Source organism: Aspergillus saccharolyticus (assembly GCF_003184585.1).
Source record: "Aspergillus saccharolyticus JOP 1030-1 unplaced genomic scaffold BP01scaffold_6, whole genome shotgun sequence".
Classification (NCBI taxonomy): Eukaryota; Fungi; Ascomycota; class Eurotiomycetes; order Eurotiales; family Aspergillaceae; genus Aspergillus; species Aspergillus saccharolyticus.
In genome coordinates this window covers 363,966-381,643 of record NW_020290616.1, presented here as the reverse complement: position 1 = coordinate 381,643, position 17,678 = coordinate 363,966, and the positions used below count along the sequence as shown (strand labels likewise).

The window sequence follows — 17,678 nt, the reverse complement described above, 5'->3', positions numbered from 1 at the left end:
TAGTAGCTCATTTTTACAGATCCTGGACTCAATGAGCCTCACATACGATGGATCAAAAATTTTTCTATAAATCGCACTCTAATCTGCTAATTCTGTATCATATATCGATTATTCCCTGACGCATGTTTCTAACGCGGTCCAACTCACCGGCAATGATTCATTTGCTTGGAGTCCAATATCTTTGACCGCTGGCCAGCCGAGTATCAATGCCTATTCCATGCCTTCGACATAGGTTGATTGCCGATGCGCATTCAACAAAGTTCTACATATCGAATCTGGAGTCCCTTGGCCTGCGCAGTACAAAATACTCGACCACAGCAACGGGCTTGCCTATTGCGCGTTGTTACCTATCTTATACACTTTTCAGGCAGTAGTATCTCTAGATAATCATATCCTTATCATCATGTCCAGCACGGCAAAAGGTCGGTGGGTGAATGAGATGTCCGTCTTCATTTCTAGAAATCATCCGGGTCACATTTTCTCGAAATGACTAGAAACGCTCTTCTCTGACACGCCCCCTGTTTCTGAGGACGTCGTACTCTATCCACTGGACTGAAGACAGACCATTTTCTGGAAACAGCCTTCCTGGGTTCATAACATGGCAGCCTTCGTATGTTATGCAGAACGGAACTGACTCCGAATCGGCCAAGATCAGTGCGGTTGGAAGTGGATACAACTGAAGTGAAGATACATAATCCCAGAGAACAGGGCGCATAGGGAGCGGGAAAGGTGATAGGATCCCTTGATCGAGGATGGTCTTGACAAGTTTCCGGGCAATAGCTGTGATGGATTTCATCGCATTGGATTCAGGAGACGTGTGTTGCGTACGAGGAGCTGACTGATCTTCAAAGTCCAAGCCACTGTTCTCATCTGGGTCGATCGTTTTCAAGCCGGCGTCTGACCCGACCTTGATTGAAGTGCGTCGAAGCCTACTCGATATGTCGTCTCGAAATATGGCGATGTCATGAAGAGGTCCAAATAGGGTCAAACGCGCGGGATTAGAAGTCCAAATTGCTTCACCGGGCGGCTCACTCATCTTGGAACGATCGGCATGCGCATTTGCTGTGGCAAAGACGCGTTTCACTCTGGTGGTGAACAACTCTGGGATAGCATGACGTGGTACTGTGGAAGCAGCACCAGTAGAAAAGGCTGATGACCATGGGTCATTGTCGCCTGGGACAAAGACAAATGTTGATTGCTGTAGGAGCAAAGGAAATTCAGAGAGTGTCAAGGATAGTGCATCAAAGTATTCCTTATACACGATACTGCCTGCCTGACCACTGCTATTGATTATTGCTTCTTGCACGAAATTCCCGATTAGCACAAATGCCACAGGAATGTCAGTCACGTTGAGCTTGCTGTAGTAATTGAAGACCGTCTTTAGTGCTTCCAGCGTTCCTATGCTGTCAAGATTGACCTCACTCATTATAGCTATTTTGAGTCGGCGGCCATGTCCGTCGTTATTGTGAACAGTTTGTAGATACTGGGCCTGGATTTGTCTCATGCGGGGGCCTCGTGCCCGCTCACTCCCAACACCGAGGAAGTCGACCCAGCCAAGACCTCCACTTGAGCTAATTTCACTGTTGCTTTGTCGGTGCCTTGTTCCCAAGGTGATATCGCGTCGCTCACATGGAGGCCCACAGATCGATATGCCTATAAATCTCCCTCCGATGGCACCCCCTACGCCGGAATTCCCGCCGAGTGAGGAACCCTTAACATGTCCTTCTTGTTCATAGATTCCATCCACGAGAGCAAACATGCCGGGGACAAGCCAAGAACCGTCCTCCGGGACGATACGTGCATGACCCAGATCAAGAACAATGCTTCCTGTTTGGTCACTTAGAGAGAGCTCTCCCGTAGGTGACACTGATAGTAAGCCAAGAATTAGGTGGGATGTCCCGCTTCTTCCCAGCAGATTTGCAATTGGTGTCAGTTTGTAACCGGTTGATAAAGTTCGGGAGGGTAACGAATGGCTAGATAGCCCGGATGACGTTTGGAATGATTCGCTTCGGAGTAGCCGTTGGTGAACAATGTTGTAGCGATCTCTGAACAAGGCAGTTTTATGAGACGGCGCCGGGAAGAGCGAGGGCTTTGATTTAGCAATTTCAAAATGCTTCATGTCCCCGTGATATGTTAGACGCGGAATATCAAATGCCTCAATGACTTTCAACCATCGCCTGGGGTGGAGAATCAAGTCGCCCTCTTCAGACTCTCCGCCTTCGCGAGTGTTCGCTCCAGGGACAGTCTCTGAAATCAGATTGCTGTCCAAGTTTGGACTTAACTTGCTCGAGGTTACCTCATGTATCGGTGTATTTTTCCCAGCGACCAATCGTCCTCCACTCATATTGCCCTCCAGGACTTGCAATATGGCCTTCAGTGAGGCTCCCTTGCCTTCATCAACAATCACGCCCCCTCCGGCTCTCCTCCAGCTTTTCGCAACTTCATCCAGCACACGTTCAGCGAGGCCTTCTTCCCGCCATCCCGAGCCACAGTTTTTTCCCACAAAGCTCGCCAAGGTCTGAAGAGCGGACGATGAGATGGTCAAATTATGTTTTCGCGTAAAAGTCCGAAAGGCTACAGGACGAAGGGTGGAAGGTGGAAGTAAGATAGGAAGTATCGAAGTTCGTGTCGAGGGGGGATTGGACCTTGTTTTGCGAAAAGCGTGTAGGGGAGTGCCAAAGCCAGGCGAAGATGAGGGGACCGGATCGATATCCATGCTTGACACTCCAAGGGATGATCGATGTTAAGTGTTCGTAGTTGTCGATCAGCTGCAGGTTTGAAATCAGGCGATGGTACTCCGTACAATTTGTTCTTTCAGCACGAAGAAGAGCGCACGAGAGCCCTGCAAGCAACGGGGCGAAGCCGCCTGACTTTCTGCTTCTTGGGTCGTTGCGTTGTCAAAGTTGACTCAACAGTAAGTAATTAATCGGAAGCAATGCGGTACAAATTGCAACACGGCACAGCACGTACAGCTCTATCTCGCCCTAAGCGAAACGCGTGGTGTCACGCGGCACACGCGCCCGGCCGCGACTACGGAGTACTTTATCAGGGATTACCCGGGAGATCTTTAATTTTCTTTGTCGGAAACCTTGTCAGAAGCCACTTGATGCTGAGTTCTAAAGGTGATTAACTTGCCTCCGCCCTGGCTTTTTGCTCCATTGCCCCTTCTGCTTAGCGACAGAATTCGTCCTGGGTCATCCTTTGCCTCCCGCACTTCAGATGAATTCTGCATGCGTCTCCCATCAGATGTCATCGATCGGGTTACTTCTAAATTGCTAAGTCAAGCCACAGGCACATGAATACAATCGACTTCTAAATGGCTAAAATGTCTGGAACAAGTGAGTTGGATATCACTTCTCCACGAGCAGTTTGCGGTAGTGATGACAGGGCTTCATTGGACGATCTTATCGGTCAAGCTGCAGCGAAGGATGCAATCAAAGACTTTCATGCTGCCGCCGAGCTTTATTCCGAAGCCACAGAGATCCAGGCAAAATTAAATGGCGAACTTGCACTCGAGAACGCCGATCTTCTCTTCGCATACGGAAGAGCCCTTTACAATGTTGCTGTTAGCAAAAGCGACGTTCTTGGATCAAAAGTGGCGACCGAGGGCGCCCCGTCTCATTCAAATGACTCGAAAACAGTAACTCAAAATGTTGTTGAAGATGCTATCGCTCAGGCGCAAGCCGCAGAAATGGTGCCTGGTCCCGAAATTCAGTTGGACGGTAATACAAGCAGGCCATACTTCCAGTTCACTGGTGACGAGAATTTTGACGAATCCGACACTGAGGACGAGGTTGATAACGCGGTCGCCGAAGAAGACGAGGATGACTTCGCCAACGCGTACGAAGTCCTCGATTTGGCGCGCATACTTTACCAGAAGAAGCTAAATGCAATGGAGGAGGATGGGAAAGGGAAATCTGCGGAGCAACCTATGGACCTCAAACAAGTCAAAGAACGACTTGCCGATACATATGACCTACAAGCAGAGATCTCACTTGAAGCTGAAAGGTTCATAGATGCAGTAGCAGATCTAAGGATAGCCCTCAGTCTGAGACAGTCACTGTTTCCCATGGAAGACCCATCTGTTGCCGAATGCCATTACAAGCTGTCCCTCGCCCTTGAGTTTGCGTCAGTTGATAGAGCCGACAATGATGGCCAGGCTGAAAATGATAAGGTTGATGAGGGAATGAGAAAAGAGGCTGTTACACAAATGGAACATGCTATTGAGAGTTGTCGAGTCAGGATGGTCCAGGAACAGATGAAACTGGTCAGTGATAGCTCACTAAATGAAGATAAGGCAATTGCCTTGAAAAGAAAGATAGACAACGTGAAGGACATCATATCTGACATGGAGCAAAGGGTAAGCCTCTACCTTGAATTCTGACTCTTGCTGGGATGTCGAGTCTCACATATTGTGACAGCTCATTGATCTCCAACGCCCTGCCGCCTCGTCTGTGAAGGCTGGTGATATGGGAGACTCTGTGCTAAAAGGCATTCTGGGACAAATTGTGGGACAGCCGCTCTCTGAACAGCAAGCCCGACTTGACGCAGTCACGAAGAACGCAAATGACTTATCCGCATTCGTGAAACGCAAGTCTACTGCTGGCTCCTCACAATCTCAGAGCACTGAGTCAGTGAGAAAGCGTACAGCTGAAGATGAGACCCATGACTGCGAACCGAAAAGAGCCCGCATGCCCGACATTAAGGATATAAGGTAATGGTGGTTCTTGTCTCGACTCAATCTCCTACCGTATCCGCGGGCGCGGCGTTTTCTACCCGCCAACAATGCAAAATTTCCATTATGGTCTTGTCGCCATGTTTGATCTGAAGGTCAACTATGATACCCAGTTGAAATAGGAACATCGTGTACCACTAGCTTTTATTAGAAGGTATATGTGTTTATCCGGTGATAGGTGTAACAACTGATACAATAAACTGCCGCGCCTAGGAGCAACGCGACCGCCGGTCGACAAACACCACACCACAAAATAAAGTTGTGTTAAGCAACAGTTGCACTGAGCACATGGGAACAGGCACGGATGCATTGTATCCAGTCCAAGGCATGGCTGCTCCCTCCGTCTAAATTCGTTCAATCTCGAATCACAAGGAGTTGAATGTAAACATGGACAGATAGCGTTCCATTTTGCGACTTCTCCTGCGCACAGCCAAGCCAGGACTCCAAATTCCTGCGAAGAGGTCTTCACATTCATCCTCGTCCTGACTATCAAATTCCATATTGTGTGCCGGTGATCTTTCCAGGGGCAATTCAGAGCATAATCTAATCAAATCAACAGGCACACGGGGTGTAGACTCCCAGGAAGTAGATGTTGTAATTTTCTCGCTCTCTAGGATGAACTTTCCGACCTTGTAGCGTTGTGTTTCCTCCTCTGCGGAGACATATTTCCAGCCGAGCACAGTTCCACAAAGCGCACAGTTGATATCACTAACCGTGTGTACCCCGGTCACCAATCGCCGAGATACAGGCTTCTGCACGATAGTGTTCGGCAAACATTCAGTCGCTGCAGAAGATGGATGGATAGAAACTGCACTAGCAACAATCTGTGGAGATACTAGCAACGCACGACCATGGCGGCCAGTGAATCCTTTGCTAATTATCTGTGATGTCAAGCATAAATCTGCCGCGCAATGAGAGCAACGAATGCAGGAAATATGGCCCTCTAGAAATTTCTCGGTGTCGTTGCTCGTCTCCAGACCAGGTACTTGGCTTAGCTCAGACGGTCCTGGGCTCGCGACCTGCCTGGGCCGAGAAATTCCTGGGTGAAGCAAAAACTTAGGAAACATCAGAGCTGTGGAGACATTGATCATCTAGATACAGTCAACAAAAGCCTCGCCGATGCCGAAGGATGCTTCATGTCACGAACAGACTAGTGACACTTTGCAGAATTATTCCTTCTGGCACTTGCCTCCCTCATGTTCTTACTATCCATAGTCCTGAGGTCATTTCCGCGTGATCCGCCATTTTTTCCTTGGCACTCGCGACCAGCCGTCCCTGAATAAAGGTACCTAGTCAAACACACGCGGATCGTCATTCAACGAAGCTGGGTACAGCCAATCATAATGAATCGATAACCCTTGATCGTCCACTACACAGTGTGTACTAAGATCCCTGGGAAAGTGTCGTCAAGTATGTGCTAGATGACGCCATATAACTCGTATGCACGAGGCCTGGAAAAGAGCGAAGTATATTCGAGGGTAAGCATCCAAACGAGCTTATATGAAAAAGTGGAAAGTCACCAAAACAAGCACGCCATGGCATGCTCAAACAGAGAATTCTGAAACAACAAGGACATGTTTGATTAATTAGACCTCAGCGTTTAAGAAGATCCACCTATCACTCAGAGGACGATCAAGACAATTGTGGACATTCCAAGGCTTTAAGGTAGTCAGGTTGAATCCACACCACCCAAGATTTCTCACAATTTCGAGCTCGATCGCATCTTGCGAGCGTGGTATACATGCAACAATCTGGGAGCAGTCAAATGTACTAATGCCTGCAAGCTCGAATAACGCCACCAAACTATAACCATTCGTAAATTAGCGTGTAAGAAAGATAGCGCTGTTTTGCGATCAGGTTTGGGATCACATACCCAGTCTTGAGGCCGTGACCTAACATCTTCTCAAGAAACACAAACATGGTAGGTTGGCCATCGGTTGTGCTCGTCACAAACCCTCGATAAGTGATGTCATTCGTGTAGTCCAGAACCTCCAGCCAATGCTGAATCGGCGTATGCCTAACCTGGACAATGTCTGGCTGGCTCTGAGACGCACCCATCCCAAGTGACACTTGCTCAGCTATTCTCCTCTCACCAAAGAATATTACAGACAGGTGTTCGCAGAAGAGCCTCTCACACTCTTCCGGGATAGCATGCGCTGCCTCCCCTTTATGCCCCGATGAGCCGTTCCCTGGCCAGCTGATTCCGAGGCCAGGAACAATGGACAAATCGAGGGGAGGACGTATGGGCGACTTGAACCCCGAGGGAACCTCAGGGATACCACTGTGCTCCTGAGTGTCGAGCTTGGTAAGCATGTGATGATCGGATAATGTCTTCATAGGGACGGAAATCGTTACCGGCGCCCATAGTAGTGCAGTAGTGAAACCCACTGACCGTGGAGGTAGCGGTGTTCACACTGTAACAGCTTGCAAGCACAGTGACTCGAGGAGACCTCTCAGGAGAACATTGCAACTGACTGCTACTACTACTAATGGTACTGTTTGATGATTGGGCCATGGTGAATTGGTGATTGGGGTAAGGAACTTTGGGCGGGTGATGCGATTCGAATTGGCGATGGCCGTGCGATGGTTGTAGGCAGTAATGTTATTCTGGGTCACCAGATATCCGAGAACAAGTAAGTTTCTTTTTGGTCTCTGAAGAGCCAGAAATGAAAGGGTGTTGCAATAAGAGCAATAGATGGAGTTGGCTGGCAAGATGTAACTATTGACGGCCCAAAGGGTTGGGGAAGTGACAGGTCACAGAAGAGGGTCACGGGTGGATCCTTCCCTTCTCTTATGCGTATACGGAGTATGTATTCGTCTGTAATGACTGATCTCGGCGCTGCTTGGGATATTGACTATACTCCTTAGACACCGCCAGTTTTCTAAATACATTGGCATTAAACCACATACAGTATAGTACAGTGTCTTGGCATTATAGGTGTACTCAGTATTTGTATATAAATCTCCTTATAATTATCAGTATACTCTTAATACCGCCTAAGATGCTATTTGGAGTATAGTATCCAAAATTTATAGTAATTTAAAGTATAGAATCAGCCTTATCAGTATTTAATACTGCTGACAGCTTAATAAATAGTAGAATTTCAACTTTATTCATGAACTCTAAAGTATCCAAGTTACTACCTAAATAGTAGTCATTTAAATAGTCAAAGAAATCAAATAAATCTATCTTAAAATCAATGTCAAATTTGGTTATTTCGGTGGTGTTTTGGTGTTTTTAGTATATAGAATTAGCCGCGAGTAGTTAATTCTGCCGGTTCTTCTACTCCGCCTATATTCGTTTCTGTATGGTAAACTGAATACCTTTTCCTAATGGGGTTAGCGGCGGCAAGGCAGACACCTTCCCTCGCTAGGTTTAACGCCAATGTCTAGAAAAACTGGCGGTGTCTATAGTCGATATCCTGCTTGGGACCGCACCGGTCTGATGGTCTGACAGTTTAGGACCCTCTGGAAATCTGAAGATGCCCCCGGCCCGCCTTCACCTGCAAGCCATTGATAAAACGAAGTCGTTCATTGGCTGCTGGCGTACCTATGCTGTACAGAGATATAAGTTCAGATCCCGTAGTTACCAATTGGTCTCCTAAGATCAAAACCACCTCTTCAGAACCTAGATACTTTTGGAGTAGAGGCCATCAAACAAGTAGTTACACTTTCTGGAACCTTACATCGAAGACTGTACAGCGATAAGTATAGTCTCTAAGTAAGTACGACCTAGGGCTAGCCTCGAAAGTACTATAAATTTTAGACAAAAAGTAAACGGCCCGAGCTTTAACTATAGTTGAAAGAAGGGGGAATTTAGTATAACTAATACAGATAGCACAACGGTGCCTAAAGGATATTAACCAATATGGCCCGGTTACAGAGACCTCTTACGTGACAGGAATCTGCTTGTATATAATTATTAAGTCAACATAGGGACAGAAGTCTAAGAGCTCTTGATTTATCTGTCAAACTGTTGAAAGCGGCACTAAGAATCAGACCTGCCGCGACTTGGCTGAATGGCTTGACAGACGCGTGCATGAAATGATCAATCAATCAACCAATTAATCTATCTAGCTATCTGTCTGTCTGTCTATCTATCTATCTATCAATCGGCAAAATTCTACACCGGATCACCGATCGTCCGCACTTTTACCAGTCCGAAGGTCCTAACAACAATCAACGAAATGGGATTATGTGGATTGAGATGATAATTAAGCACATCTGGTTTGAATTGTAGTCATAACTCATTTGAAATGGATTGATGCTTGTTGAAAGTACATATCGCATGGACCCTGATGGTTTTGATAGAACGAGGCAAACAAGCTTCTTTAGAGTGTGATTCTATGCAGAAGATCACAGTATGACAAGATAAGAGGATTAAGCGCCAAAAGCAGCAGGGTCATGAAGCTATTCCTAACAGCTTTACATATCCTCAGAGTTCTCGGTAGTCGCTCGGCCTTGTCCTTCGATGTCTTGCCTGGTGTCTCTGTGGGTTGACAGGTTGGCGAAAATATGCAGTGTCCTCCTCTCTGGCAAACGGGGTACTAAAAGTGGTTCGCTGCTGATTTGAGAACTGGCCCATGTCCAGGCCTTGTGAAAATTCAGTGTTTGCCTGGAGTGGCCCATTCATCTGTGACATTGGAAACATGGCAAAACTTGAGTCTCCCGCGCTGCCAAACATATGCGGGCCATAACCACCCATTTGATCACCATATATTACACCTGGGAGCTGATTGAAATTTGCACCATTCATCGAATTCCAAGCCGGGCTGATGTTTGGCGGGAATCCATTGGCTGCAGGCATGCCCATATAGTTCAGGAAGCCGGCTCCTTCAGAAGTGAATCCAGGAGCAGAGAATGGCATTGCGGGCATTCCTTGACTTTGCGCAAACCCTAGTCCGGCAAAATTCATTTGCTGACCAAAAGGCGCCGATTGGAAGCTGTTGGGAAGATCTTGAGCTTGTGTAGTAGGAGGCTCGCCAGAGGGTTTATTGTGAGAGTCGCCTGTTCTCCGTTTCTTGGGCTCAGAGCTTGGGCTCGAATCTTCGGCGGTGGTCCCAATAGGCTCGGCATCCGCGGGGCGTTTCTTGGAAGATACTGATGCGCTGGATGAGGCCATGGCAGGCGAAACCTCAATTGCTGCCATCGTAGTTTGACCTGGGATAGAAGTTTTGCTGGTTGACTGAGTTTCTTGGTCCACCGGCTGTTTTTCCCTCTCCTTTTTTTGATCTAGCTTGTCGTTTTCGTAATCTTTAATATTCGTAATAGCTTCATCATCCACAGAAAGATTGTCGAGAAGAACGCCCTCTGTTCCACATCCAGGGCAAACGAAATCACTCTCTATCAAAGCATTTGCAATACAATCGTTGCAATATGTTTTCTGACAGCATGGCGTTTTGGTGGGCTCCAAGAACATCCTTCTATCTATTGGGCATTCTAGACCACGTGCTTGAAGCTCTTTGCTGTGCTCGGCCGCAGCAGCTTCAGCGGCCGCCGCCGCAGAAGCTTTGGCTTTCTCTTGGTACAACTCCCAGGCGGCCTTGTCCGGTTTAGCAATGACAAAGTCACCATCAGCGTTCACCATGACGCCGGTGTTTCTGGAATCTTCATTCGATCCATCCAACGCAAGGTTCTCGGGCTTCTCTACTTTGGTTTGGAGTGACCGCGGAATGCCGGTTGACCGTTTGACTCTGTACTTGCCATCGAACTTAGGGTCATTGTTTGTGGGGCATTCATGGATGAAATGGCCTGTAAATAAGATCAGGTTAGCTTCCGCATTGTGCCTGGTAGATGTTTAAAACTTACCCTTCTCGCGACAGCGATAACAAATATAACCCGGGGGCATAGGACGCTCTTGAGAAACCCCGGGTATGACCTTACCCCTTCCGCGTCCGAAAGGAACGGGAGTGGCGCTATACAAGATTAGCATATCTCGCTCTCGTGAAAGATAATCTGATTGCTGGGTTCGTGTACTTACTTCGCCATTTCCTGTTGTTGCTCTTTCCATTGGTGCGCCTGCAGATTGAAAAGGGCATTAATCTTTTCCTCTTCGGTCTGGGCATTGTTGAGTTCGAGAACGCCGTTGCTAACGGGTTGGCTTTGAGTGGAAGTTCGAGCCAATGATTGATGATCATTACGAGGAGCGCTGCGCGCATTAACTGGCATTTTGCCGGAGACATATCGGGCGGCGCCACCTTTTCCGGGTCTTGATGCAGGCAACCTTCGAGCTATGACTGAAGTTGATCGCGGTATAATGTTGGTGTCGTCGTCATACTCTACTCGGAAAATTCGTCAGCGAATGTACATCGACACCTTATCATCAGATGCCCATGAGCAGAACGAAAAGGCAAGTCTTAACAGATCAACTCGTTGGAATCAACTGACCTTCTCCAGTATCCTCATTGTAGACAGAAAGCTCAAAATCAGTTCCATCACCCAACCTACTCTGATTGATAATCTCTCGTTTGAGCTCGAAGACGGATATACCGGTGCCATCGAAAGTTACCCTGGAGGGCTCTTTTTGGGACTTGAACTTGAAATGAACAGATGATGACATTTTATTCAATTGGAAGTCCAATGATTGCGTTGTCAATGTAATTAGATCAAAAGAGGAATGCCAGTTTCACAAAGAATACACTGAAGAACAAGGTAGACAGATGATAACAGCACGAACGGGAGGGCTTGCAGATTCACAAACAACAAGTTGACCTGCAGACAGTCTCTTGTAATCAATTCCAGAGATCGAGAGACTAGCCCTGCTTAGAGGCGTCGCTCCAAAATGCAAGGACTTTTCTTCTAAACTGGATGGTCACTGCCTTGAATGACTTACACAGACAAGCCTGACGATTGTGACGAATACAAGGATGGTGCAAGCGATTTTGCAATAAGGCGGAATGCTTTCTCAATAAAGCTTTATGGGCTTCGCTAGCTCGTCAGACTAAGTCTGAGCGGACCGAAATCTCCTGACCTACAATGCCAACAGACTTAGTAGGTGGGAGACCTCGGTGATTAAGCGATAATTCTGAATCTGGGAGAAGTTCGATGGATTAAGGGCTCAGAAGCATATGGAGAATAAGAAAATAAGGAAGTAGGAAGGATCCTAATATACTCGCGTAGCAAAACTCCTGGTATTGTCCGGTCGCAACGTAAGCATGCGCACAAAGGCAAGGGGCAGGCCAGATCAAAGAGGATAGACAATTGTCGAAGAGGAGCTCTGCGTGAGTTGTTGAGAGGGACAAGGGGAGCAAAAGCCCTAGCGAGAGATTGAAAGGATAATCTGTGGATGGCGACAACGGTAGAGAGGTGGTGGCAACCATTGAAAGGCACTGCAGATAGCGACTAGTGTGGTCTTTCATTGCTGAAGTCACATGATGACAGTACGTAATTAGTGACCCGCATTGACTTTTCTGTACTGTTGTGCTCCGTACGTAGTACTGTTACTTAACTATGGTCGGGTCCGAGACCTGGAAATAACGTTGATCGAGCTAAGTTAACTACGTCGTGAATTAGTCATCCATCAATAATGATATATATTTCTAGAAGCATCCAATCGCTATCTGTATCCCTTGGTGATTAGTATCGCTTTGTGTGGTTTCTATTTATGTCTTTTGACTAGTAGCCATCAGCGTTGGTCAGCCTTTGTCCGTTCAACAGGTACGGAGTACCAAAGGTACCTAACTTGAAGTGTAACAAAGCCAGGCGGTAAATGTACGGTCCAGTGTGTATTGTTTGCTCAAACTGGGAAAAGAAATGGATCTTGTGTGCCAAGCTTACGAGCCCGGCTTGAGATTCAAACATGAAGCATGCTCCCGCTAAGATGCATTCGTAGGTGTATTCATATCAAGTACGCTTGATACTGAGTTAATAATTTAGTAGATTTTATCGTCATGCTATCATATGTGTGGTAACCCAAGCTCAAGCTGATTGGCGGACATAGGAATATTCTTATTTGGATGAATACAAGACAGTACATACTTACCTAGGTACTTCGGTAACATTTGGTAGTAGTAGCAACAAGCCCGAAATAAAATTTGCTTAAGACCCTGCCATTCCTACTCCAAGACATAGCAGAACCTCCGAGGTGAATTGTTTATGTTCTTTCTCAGCATTCCTCGACTTTCTTGTCTTGTGCAACTTACATTATAACTCTCTGCAACTGCTACAGTCATTAGATATGTTAATTGGATTATGCGGAGGTTAGCAAAGCCCGCCTACACGGATTTCCCACCCAGACCCCTAGTCTTCATTCGTCACCTTATTCTTCGGTCGGCGCAGGCTAATAATTCGGACAAGGTATATGCTCTGGGAAGCATGCGGTTGCCGAGTATCTAATCCAGGAGGAAGGTTTTCAACTACTTGAATTGAAAAGTAGGAAGGAAACTAGAATACTGGAGGAGTCTGGAGGACTTTGTCAGTTACAGCCGTCAGACTTATCCCACAAGGAAAGTAGCTCTTCTTCAACAGGATTTCTATTTGAGGATGCGGAAGCTCTCTTAAACTTTGTAACGAAAAGGTGGCAAGGACTATGGGTCACGACGGACATATGGGATTCGGCAGTAATGGATCGTTTCCTGCAACGTCCCTTTTTCCTCTTAGTGAGCATCGATGCACCAGTGAGTCTTCGATGGAGACGATTTGTGGATAGGTTCGTACTCATACAATTTCAACTAAACGTTCCCGTTGTAATATCGCTCGCAGCATATCTGACACTTCAACATAGGCGTCGAAAGATGCAGCTATTGCCTCCTCCCCTTGAGGAATTTGTGCTTTGGAGTGATAAACACCTATATGACAAGAATATTGGACGCGTCTATCTCACCGACAGGGCACAAGTTAGGCTTTTCAATTCCTCTTCATCCTTGCAGGAATTGCATAAAGCTCTCAAAGCGATCAACTTGGCCGACGAGAAAAGGTTACGCCCACATTGGGATCATTATTTCATGGAGCTAGCATCTCTCGCTGCCCAACGCAGTAATTGCATGAAAAGAAGGGTTGGTTGTGTGCTTGTTCGAGAGCGTCGCGTTATAAGCACAGGTTACAACGGGACTCCACGGCACCTGACAAACTGCAACGAAGGTGGATGTGAGGAACCCCCAAGCTCTATAACATCCCGCTGGTTTAATGGAGTCGTTAAAGCTTACTATTTTGCAGGCCCACGATGTAACAGTGGGGAGGGAGGGGGCAGAGGATTATCTACTTGTCTTTGCTTACACGCAGAAGAGAATGCACTGCTGGAAGCTGGAAGAGAGCGCATCAGGGAAGGCACAATACTATATTGCGATACGTAAGCTTCGACGTATGAAAATGCTTTGTTTATCGCTAATCACAACGATCGATCAGCTGCCCTTGCTTGACCTGCACAGTTAAGATAGCTCAAGTGGGGATCTCTGAGGTTGTCTACTCGCAGGGATACAATATGGACAATGATGTATATATCTGTCAAATCATTCGGATAAGGAATTAACTAACTGAGTACAGAGCGCCGCAATTCTACGAGAAGCTAATGTGAGGCTAAGGCAGTTTTCACCGGTGAGTTCCGCTCTTACTACTGCTGTAACAACTAACTAAGCAGCGTCTTGACAGCCCCGCAATGGTTTGATATACTTGGAAGAGTCCGACAATACTGCCTAAGTTTCACGTGCCAGAGTCCGCGCTGCACACTGCACTTCTACAGTCCACATGTGTTGATGATGTGAACTCGTCATGTTATTCAGAATGCTGATAGCTTCGTATGACATTCAAGTGAAACAATCAAGAACATGTAGCCCGGTCATGCAATTGCGCCACGGACCCCTTTGATAAGGTCAAGTCGAAGTGGTATTCCAGCTCCGGCGAGCGGTCACCTCTAAGGCAAATCGCACTTGATACTACTAAGCATAGAGTGGGAAGAAGTCGTCAAATGGGCTATGGTTGGGTCGCGGTGATCCCTGGCTGTCTAAGCACATTGAAGAAGTGGTAGTTAAACGCCCGTAGTGCCAGCCAAATAAAAACATCATTATTGTTTAAATTAGTTGGGGCCCGGACTTGATCGAAGTAGCAAATCATGGTTAAGCTGGCAAATTAAGACGTTTGCTATTTACACGTCCAATCTTACGCGTGCCAAAGGCTACTAAGGCGATAAAGCTATTGTAGACGGCTCGACCAGTAAGCTTCTATAACTAACTATTTACAAGTGTCTATTGAACATTCGAGAAGATATTGAGACCTCTTCATATAATGAATTTCAGGCTTCAGGCGCTTCGGTTGTCACCTGTCAGGGGATTTTGGGGGATTGCCTTGCATTATGCTTTTATGAGAGACTTCTGAGCGCCCTATAGTATCCCAGTAAAAGTATGCGAAGTCCTTTTCTTACTGCCTTGCTGTATATAGCGCAATTTGCGTTGTATCAGATTGTATATTGCGTGCACATTTTGCGTGTCATAAAGACTGACAATCAAACTGACTAACACCCGGCGGTAGAAATGGTTGCTGGCAGATAGCAGCCAATGGAAAAAAAAATGTCCCGGGAAGTGGGTTGCGGCGAACAATGACTCACCTCTCCTGGTTTAGTGGAGTAACTAAAGATACATATCCTCTTTCAAGTTCCTCGTTGACCCCAAATTGATGAACCTCCGGAAGTCAATTGAGTAAGCATATGCAATTTGTATATCCTTGACTTTCCGTTCCTGGTTCTCTCGCCTCGGTATAGGCGCTGTCTTCTGATCACATCCTCTTCAACATAGATTAGCGGAGCCCACAAAACACAATGCCTACTGTTCACCTGCTCGATTATGTAGCTGGAAATGTCCGCTCTTTGGTTAATGCGATAAACAAAGTTGGATACGAGGTGGAATGGATCAAGTCCCCAAGCGATCTTGAGAATGTGGAGGTGAGCTTTTTCAATTCAATCCTTAAATGGGCGATCTCACACGCTTACCAATGATCCTCACAGAAACTTATCCTCCCGGGAGTTGGTCACTACGGCCATTGTTTAACTCAGCTTTCCGAAGGTGGCTATTTAGAACCGATTAGACGGCACATCAATTCCGGCAAACCATTTATGGGCATATGTGTCGGGTTACAAGCACTTTTCCTCGGGTCTGAGGAAAATTCCGAGGTGCCTGGTTTGGGCATAGTTCCTGCTCGGATGCAGAAGTTCAAAGCCGATACCAAAAGTGTGCCTCATATTGGATGGAATTCTGCGATAAACACCAACGTCAATTCAACTAGGAATCAAACCTTCTATGGGTTGGGCCCTACCAGCAAGTACTACTACGTCCACTCTTATGCAGCACTCTATACCCCTGGTCTCCTAGAACAGGAAGGTTGGTCAGTGGCTACGGCTACATATGGCGACGAAGAATTTGTTGGAGCTATAGCTCGAGATAACATTTTCGCGACGCAGTTTCATCCGGAGAAAAGTGGTCAGGCTGGCTTGCGGACGATCCGTGCTTTCCTAGATGGAAATCGCTTGCAGACGTTATCTCCAGAATTGCCACTTTCCGCGGAAAAGAAAGACGGGCTCACTCGTAGGGTTATTGCCTGCCTTGACGTGCGCGCAAATGATGCTGGTGATCTTGTTGTGACTAAGGGCGATCAGTATGACGTGCGAGAGAAAGATGGCGTCAGCACAGGAGGCCAAGTCCGAAATTTAGGAAAGCCCGTCGATATGGCTAAAAGGTACTATGAACAAGGTGCTGATGAAGTGACGTTTCTGAACATCACCTCCTTCAGAAACTGTCCAGTTGCGGATACGCCTATGCTGGAAATTCTGAGGAGAACATCGGAAACGGTCTTCGTGCCGCTCACTATTGGCGGCGGGATCAGAGACACTACTGATACTGATGGCACCCGTATATCGGCCTTGGATGTTGCAACGATGTATTTCAAATCGGGTGCGGACAAAGTGAGCATCGGGTCTGATGCTGTTATTGCAGCCGAAGAATTTTACGAGGCTGGCCAGACCTTAAACGGCAAAACAGCTATAGAGTCGATATCCAAGGCTTATGGTAATCAAGCTGTGGTTGTAAGTGTTGATCCGAAGCGTGTATACGTGAGCGGACCGGAGGACACCACACACCACACTATCCGGACTAAGTACCCAGATGACTCGGGGCGGTCTTTCTGTTGGTACCAATGCACCATCAAAGGTGGCAGAGAGGCGCGAGACCTGGACGTGCGGCAATTAGCGCAAGCTGTTGAAGCAATGGGCGCCGGTGAAATTTTGCTGAACTGCATTGACAGGGACGGAAGCAACAGTGGATTCGACCTGGAGTTGATCAACGATGTCAAAACCGCCATCAAGATCCCCGTCATTGCGTCCAGCGGAGCTGGGAACCCTGAGCACTTTGTCGAGGTATTCCAGAACACCACCACTGATGCGGCCCTAGGCGCCGGCATGGTATGTGAATCCCCGATTCTGCAAATTTGCCTATTCGCTTGATTTGCTAATCGTGTTTCTTGACAGTTTCATCGCGGCGAATATACTGTCAGTGAAGTAAAGAATTACCTCGATGAAAGAGGATTCTTGGTACGCAAGTTTGAGGCCGACAATTAGGCTAGGTCTATAAATTCAATTCATGAGCGACCCTCGAACCCGAAGTGCTGTAAATGTGCATCTTGGTTGTTATCATTCTCTTTGTACTAAGTACTGCAAAGGTCATATGGGAATAGTATTTCGTTAAAACAGCCCGGATTGTATTATGTGTCAGCAATCGATCGCGGAGTATCGTCAACTATCTGTTTGTATCTGCCGATTGAGTACAGTACGGAGTACGGAGGTACAGTGCTAGCGATATCGACTATAGACACCGCCCGTAATTCTAAAGACATTGGCCTTCTCTACATATGGTATAGCGGTAATCTTGGCATTACAAGCGCACTCAGTATGTGTATGTAAATATCCTCATAATTACCAGTGCACCCTTGATGCCGCCTAAGATACGGCCTAAGATACTACTTG

At 46.9% G+C, this 17,678-nt stretch overlaps 6 protein-coding genes across 6 annotated transcripts; 3 read left to right on the top strand and 3 right to left on the bottom strand.

Annotated features, from left to right (window-relative positions):
- Window positions 1–432: 432 nt before the first annotated feature.
- BP01DRAFT_195738 (DNA polymerase epsilon noncatalytic subunit) lies at window positions 433–3,032 on the bottom strand. The gene is made up of 2 exons (XM_025570984.1): window positions 2,971–3,032; window positions 433–2,877 (listed from the first exon to the last, which is right to left on the bottom strand). The coding sequence occupies exon 2, from the start codon at window positions 2,714–2,716 to the stop codon at window positions 491–493; it is 2,226 nt and encodes a 741-aa protein (XP_025433700.1). The 5' UTR covers window positions 2,717–2,877; window positions 2,971–3,032; the 3' UTR covers window positions 433–490.
- Window positions 3,033–3,325: 293 nt separating this feature from the next.
- On the top strand, window positions 3,326–4,718 carry BP01DRAFT_363530 (SHNi-TPR domain-containing protein; the record flags this gene model as incomplete). Its single annotated transcript, XM_025576282.1, has 2 exons — window positions 3,326–4,360; window positions 4,422–4,718. The coding sequence occupies 2 exons, from the start codon at window positions 3,326–3,328 to the stop codon at window positions 4,716–4,718; spliced, it is 1,332 nt and encodes a 443-aa protein (XP_025433699.1).
- Window positions 4,719–5,100: 382 nt separating this feature from the next.
- On the bottom strand, window positions 5,101–7,250 carry BP01DRAFT_363529 (yippee-domain-containing protein; the record flags this gene model as incomplete). The annotated part of the gene is made up of 5 exons (XM_025576281.1): window positions 5,101–5,826; window positions 5,942–6,010; window positions 6,439–6,538; window positions 6,609–7,066; window positions 7,128–7,250. The coding sequence occupies 5 exons, from the start codon at window positions 7,248–7,250 to the stop codon at window positions 5,101–5,103; spliced, it is 1,476 nt and encodes a 491-aa protein (XP_025433698.1).
- Window positions 7,251–9,170: 1,920 nt separating this feature from the next.
- On the bottom strand, window positions 9,171–11,294 carry BP01DRAFT_380281 (cleavage polyadenylation factor subunit MPE1; the record flags this gene model as incomplete). Its single annotated transcript, XM_025577213.1, has 4 exons — window positions 9,171–10,486; window positions 10,544–10,650; window positions 10,716–11,013; window positions 11,123–11,294. 4 exons carry the CDS (start codon window positions 11,292–11,294, stop codon window positions 9,171–9,173), a joined length of 1,893 nt encoding a protein of 630 aa, XP_025433697.1.
- Window positions 11,295–12,781: 1,487 nt separating this feature from the next.
- BP01DRAFT_354231 (deoxycytidine monophosphate deaminase) lies at window positions 12,782–14,717 on the top strand. Its single transcript, XM_025574380.1, has 7 exons — window positions 12,782–12,933; window positions 13,031–13,382; window positions 13,458–13,819; window positions 13,889–14,021; window positions 14,078–14,165; window positions 14,216–14,266; window positions 14,321–14,717. The coding sequence occupies exons 1-7, from the start codon at window positions 12,912–12,914 to the stop codon at window positions 14,366–14,368; spliced, it is 1,056 nt and encodes a 351-aa protein (XP_025433696.1). The 5' UTR covers window positions 12,782–12,911; the 3' UTR covers window positions 14,369–14,717.
- Window positions 14,718–15,269: 552 nt separating this feature from the next.
- Window positions 15,270–17,440, top strand: BP01DRAFT_414040 (imidazoleglycerol-phosphate synthase). Its single transcript, XM_025579031.1, has 3 exons — window positions 15,270–15,605; window positions 15,669–17,117; window positions 17,184–17,440. Exons 1-3 carry the CDS (start codon window positions 15,483–15,485, stop codon window positions 17,271–17,273), a joined length of 1,662 nt encoding a protein of 553 aa, XP_025433695.1. The 5' UTR covers window positions 15,270–15,482; the 3' UTR covers window positions 17,274–17,440.
- Window positions 17,441–17,678: the final 238 nt, after the last annotated feature.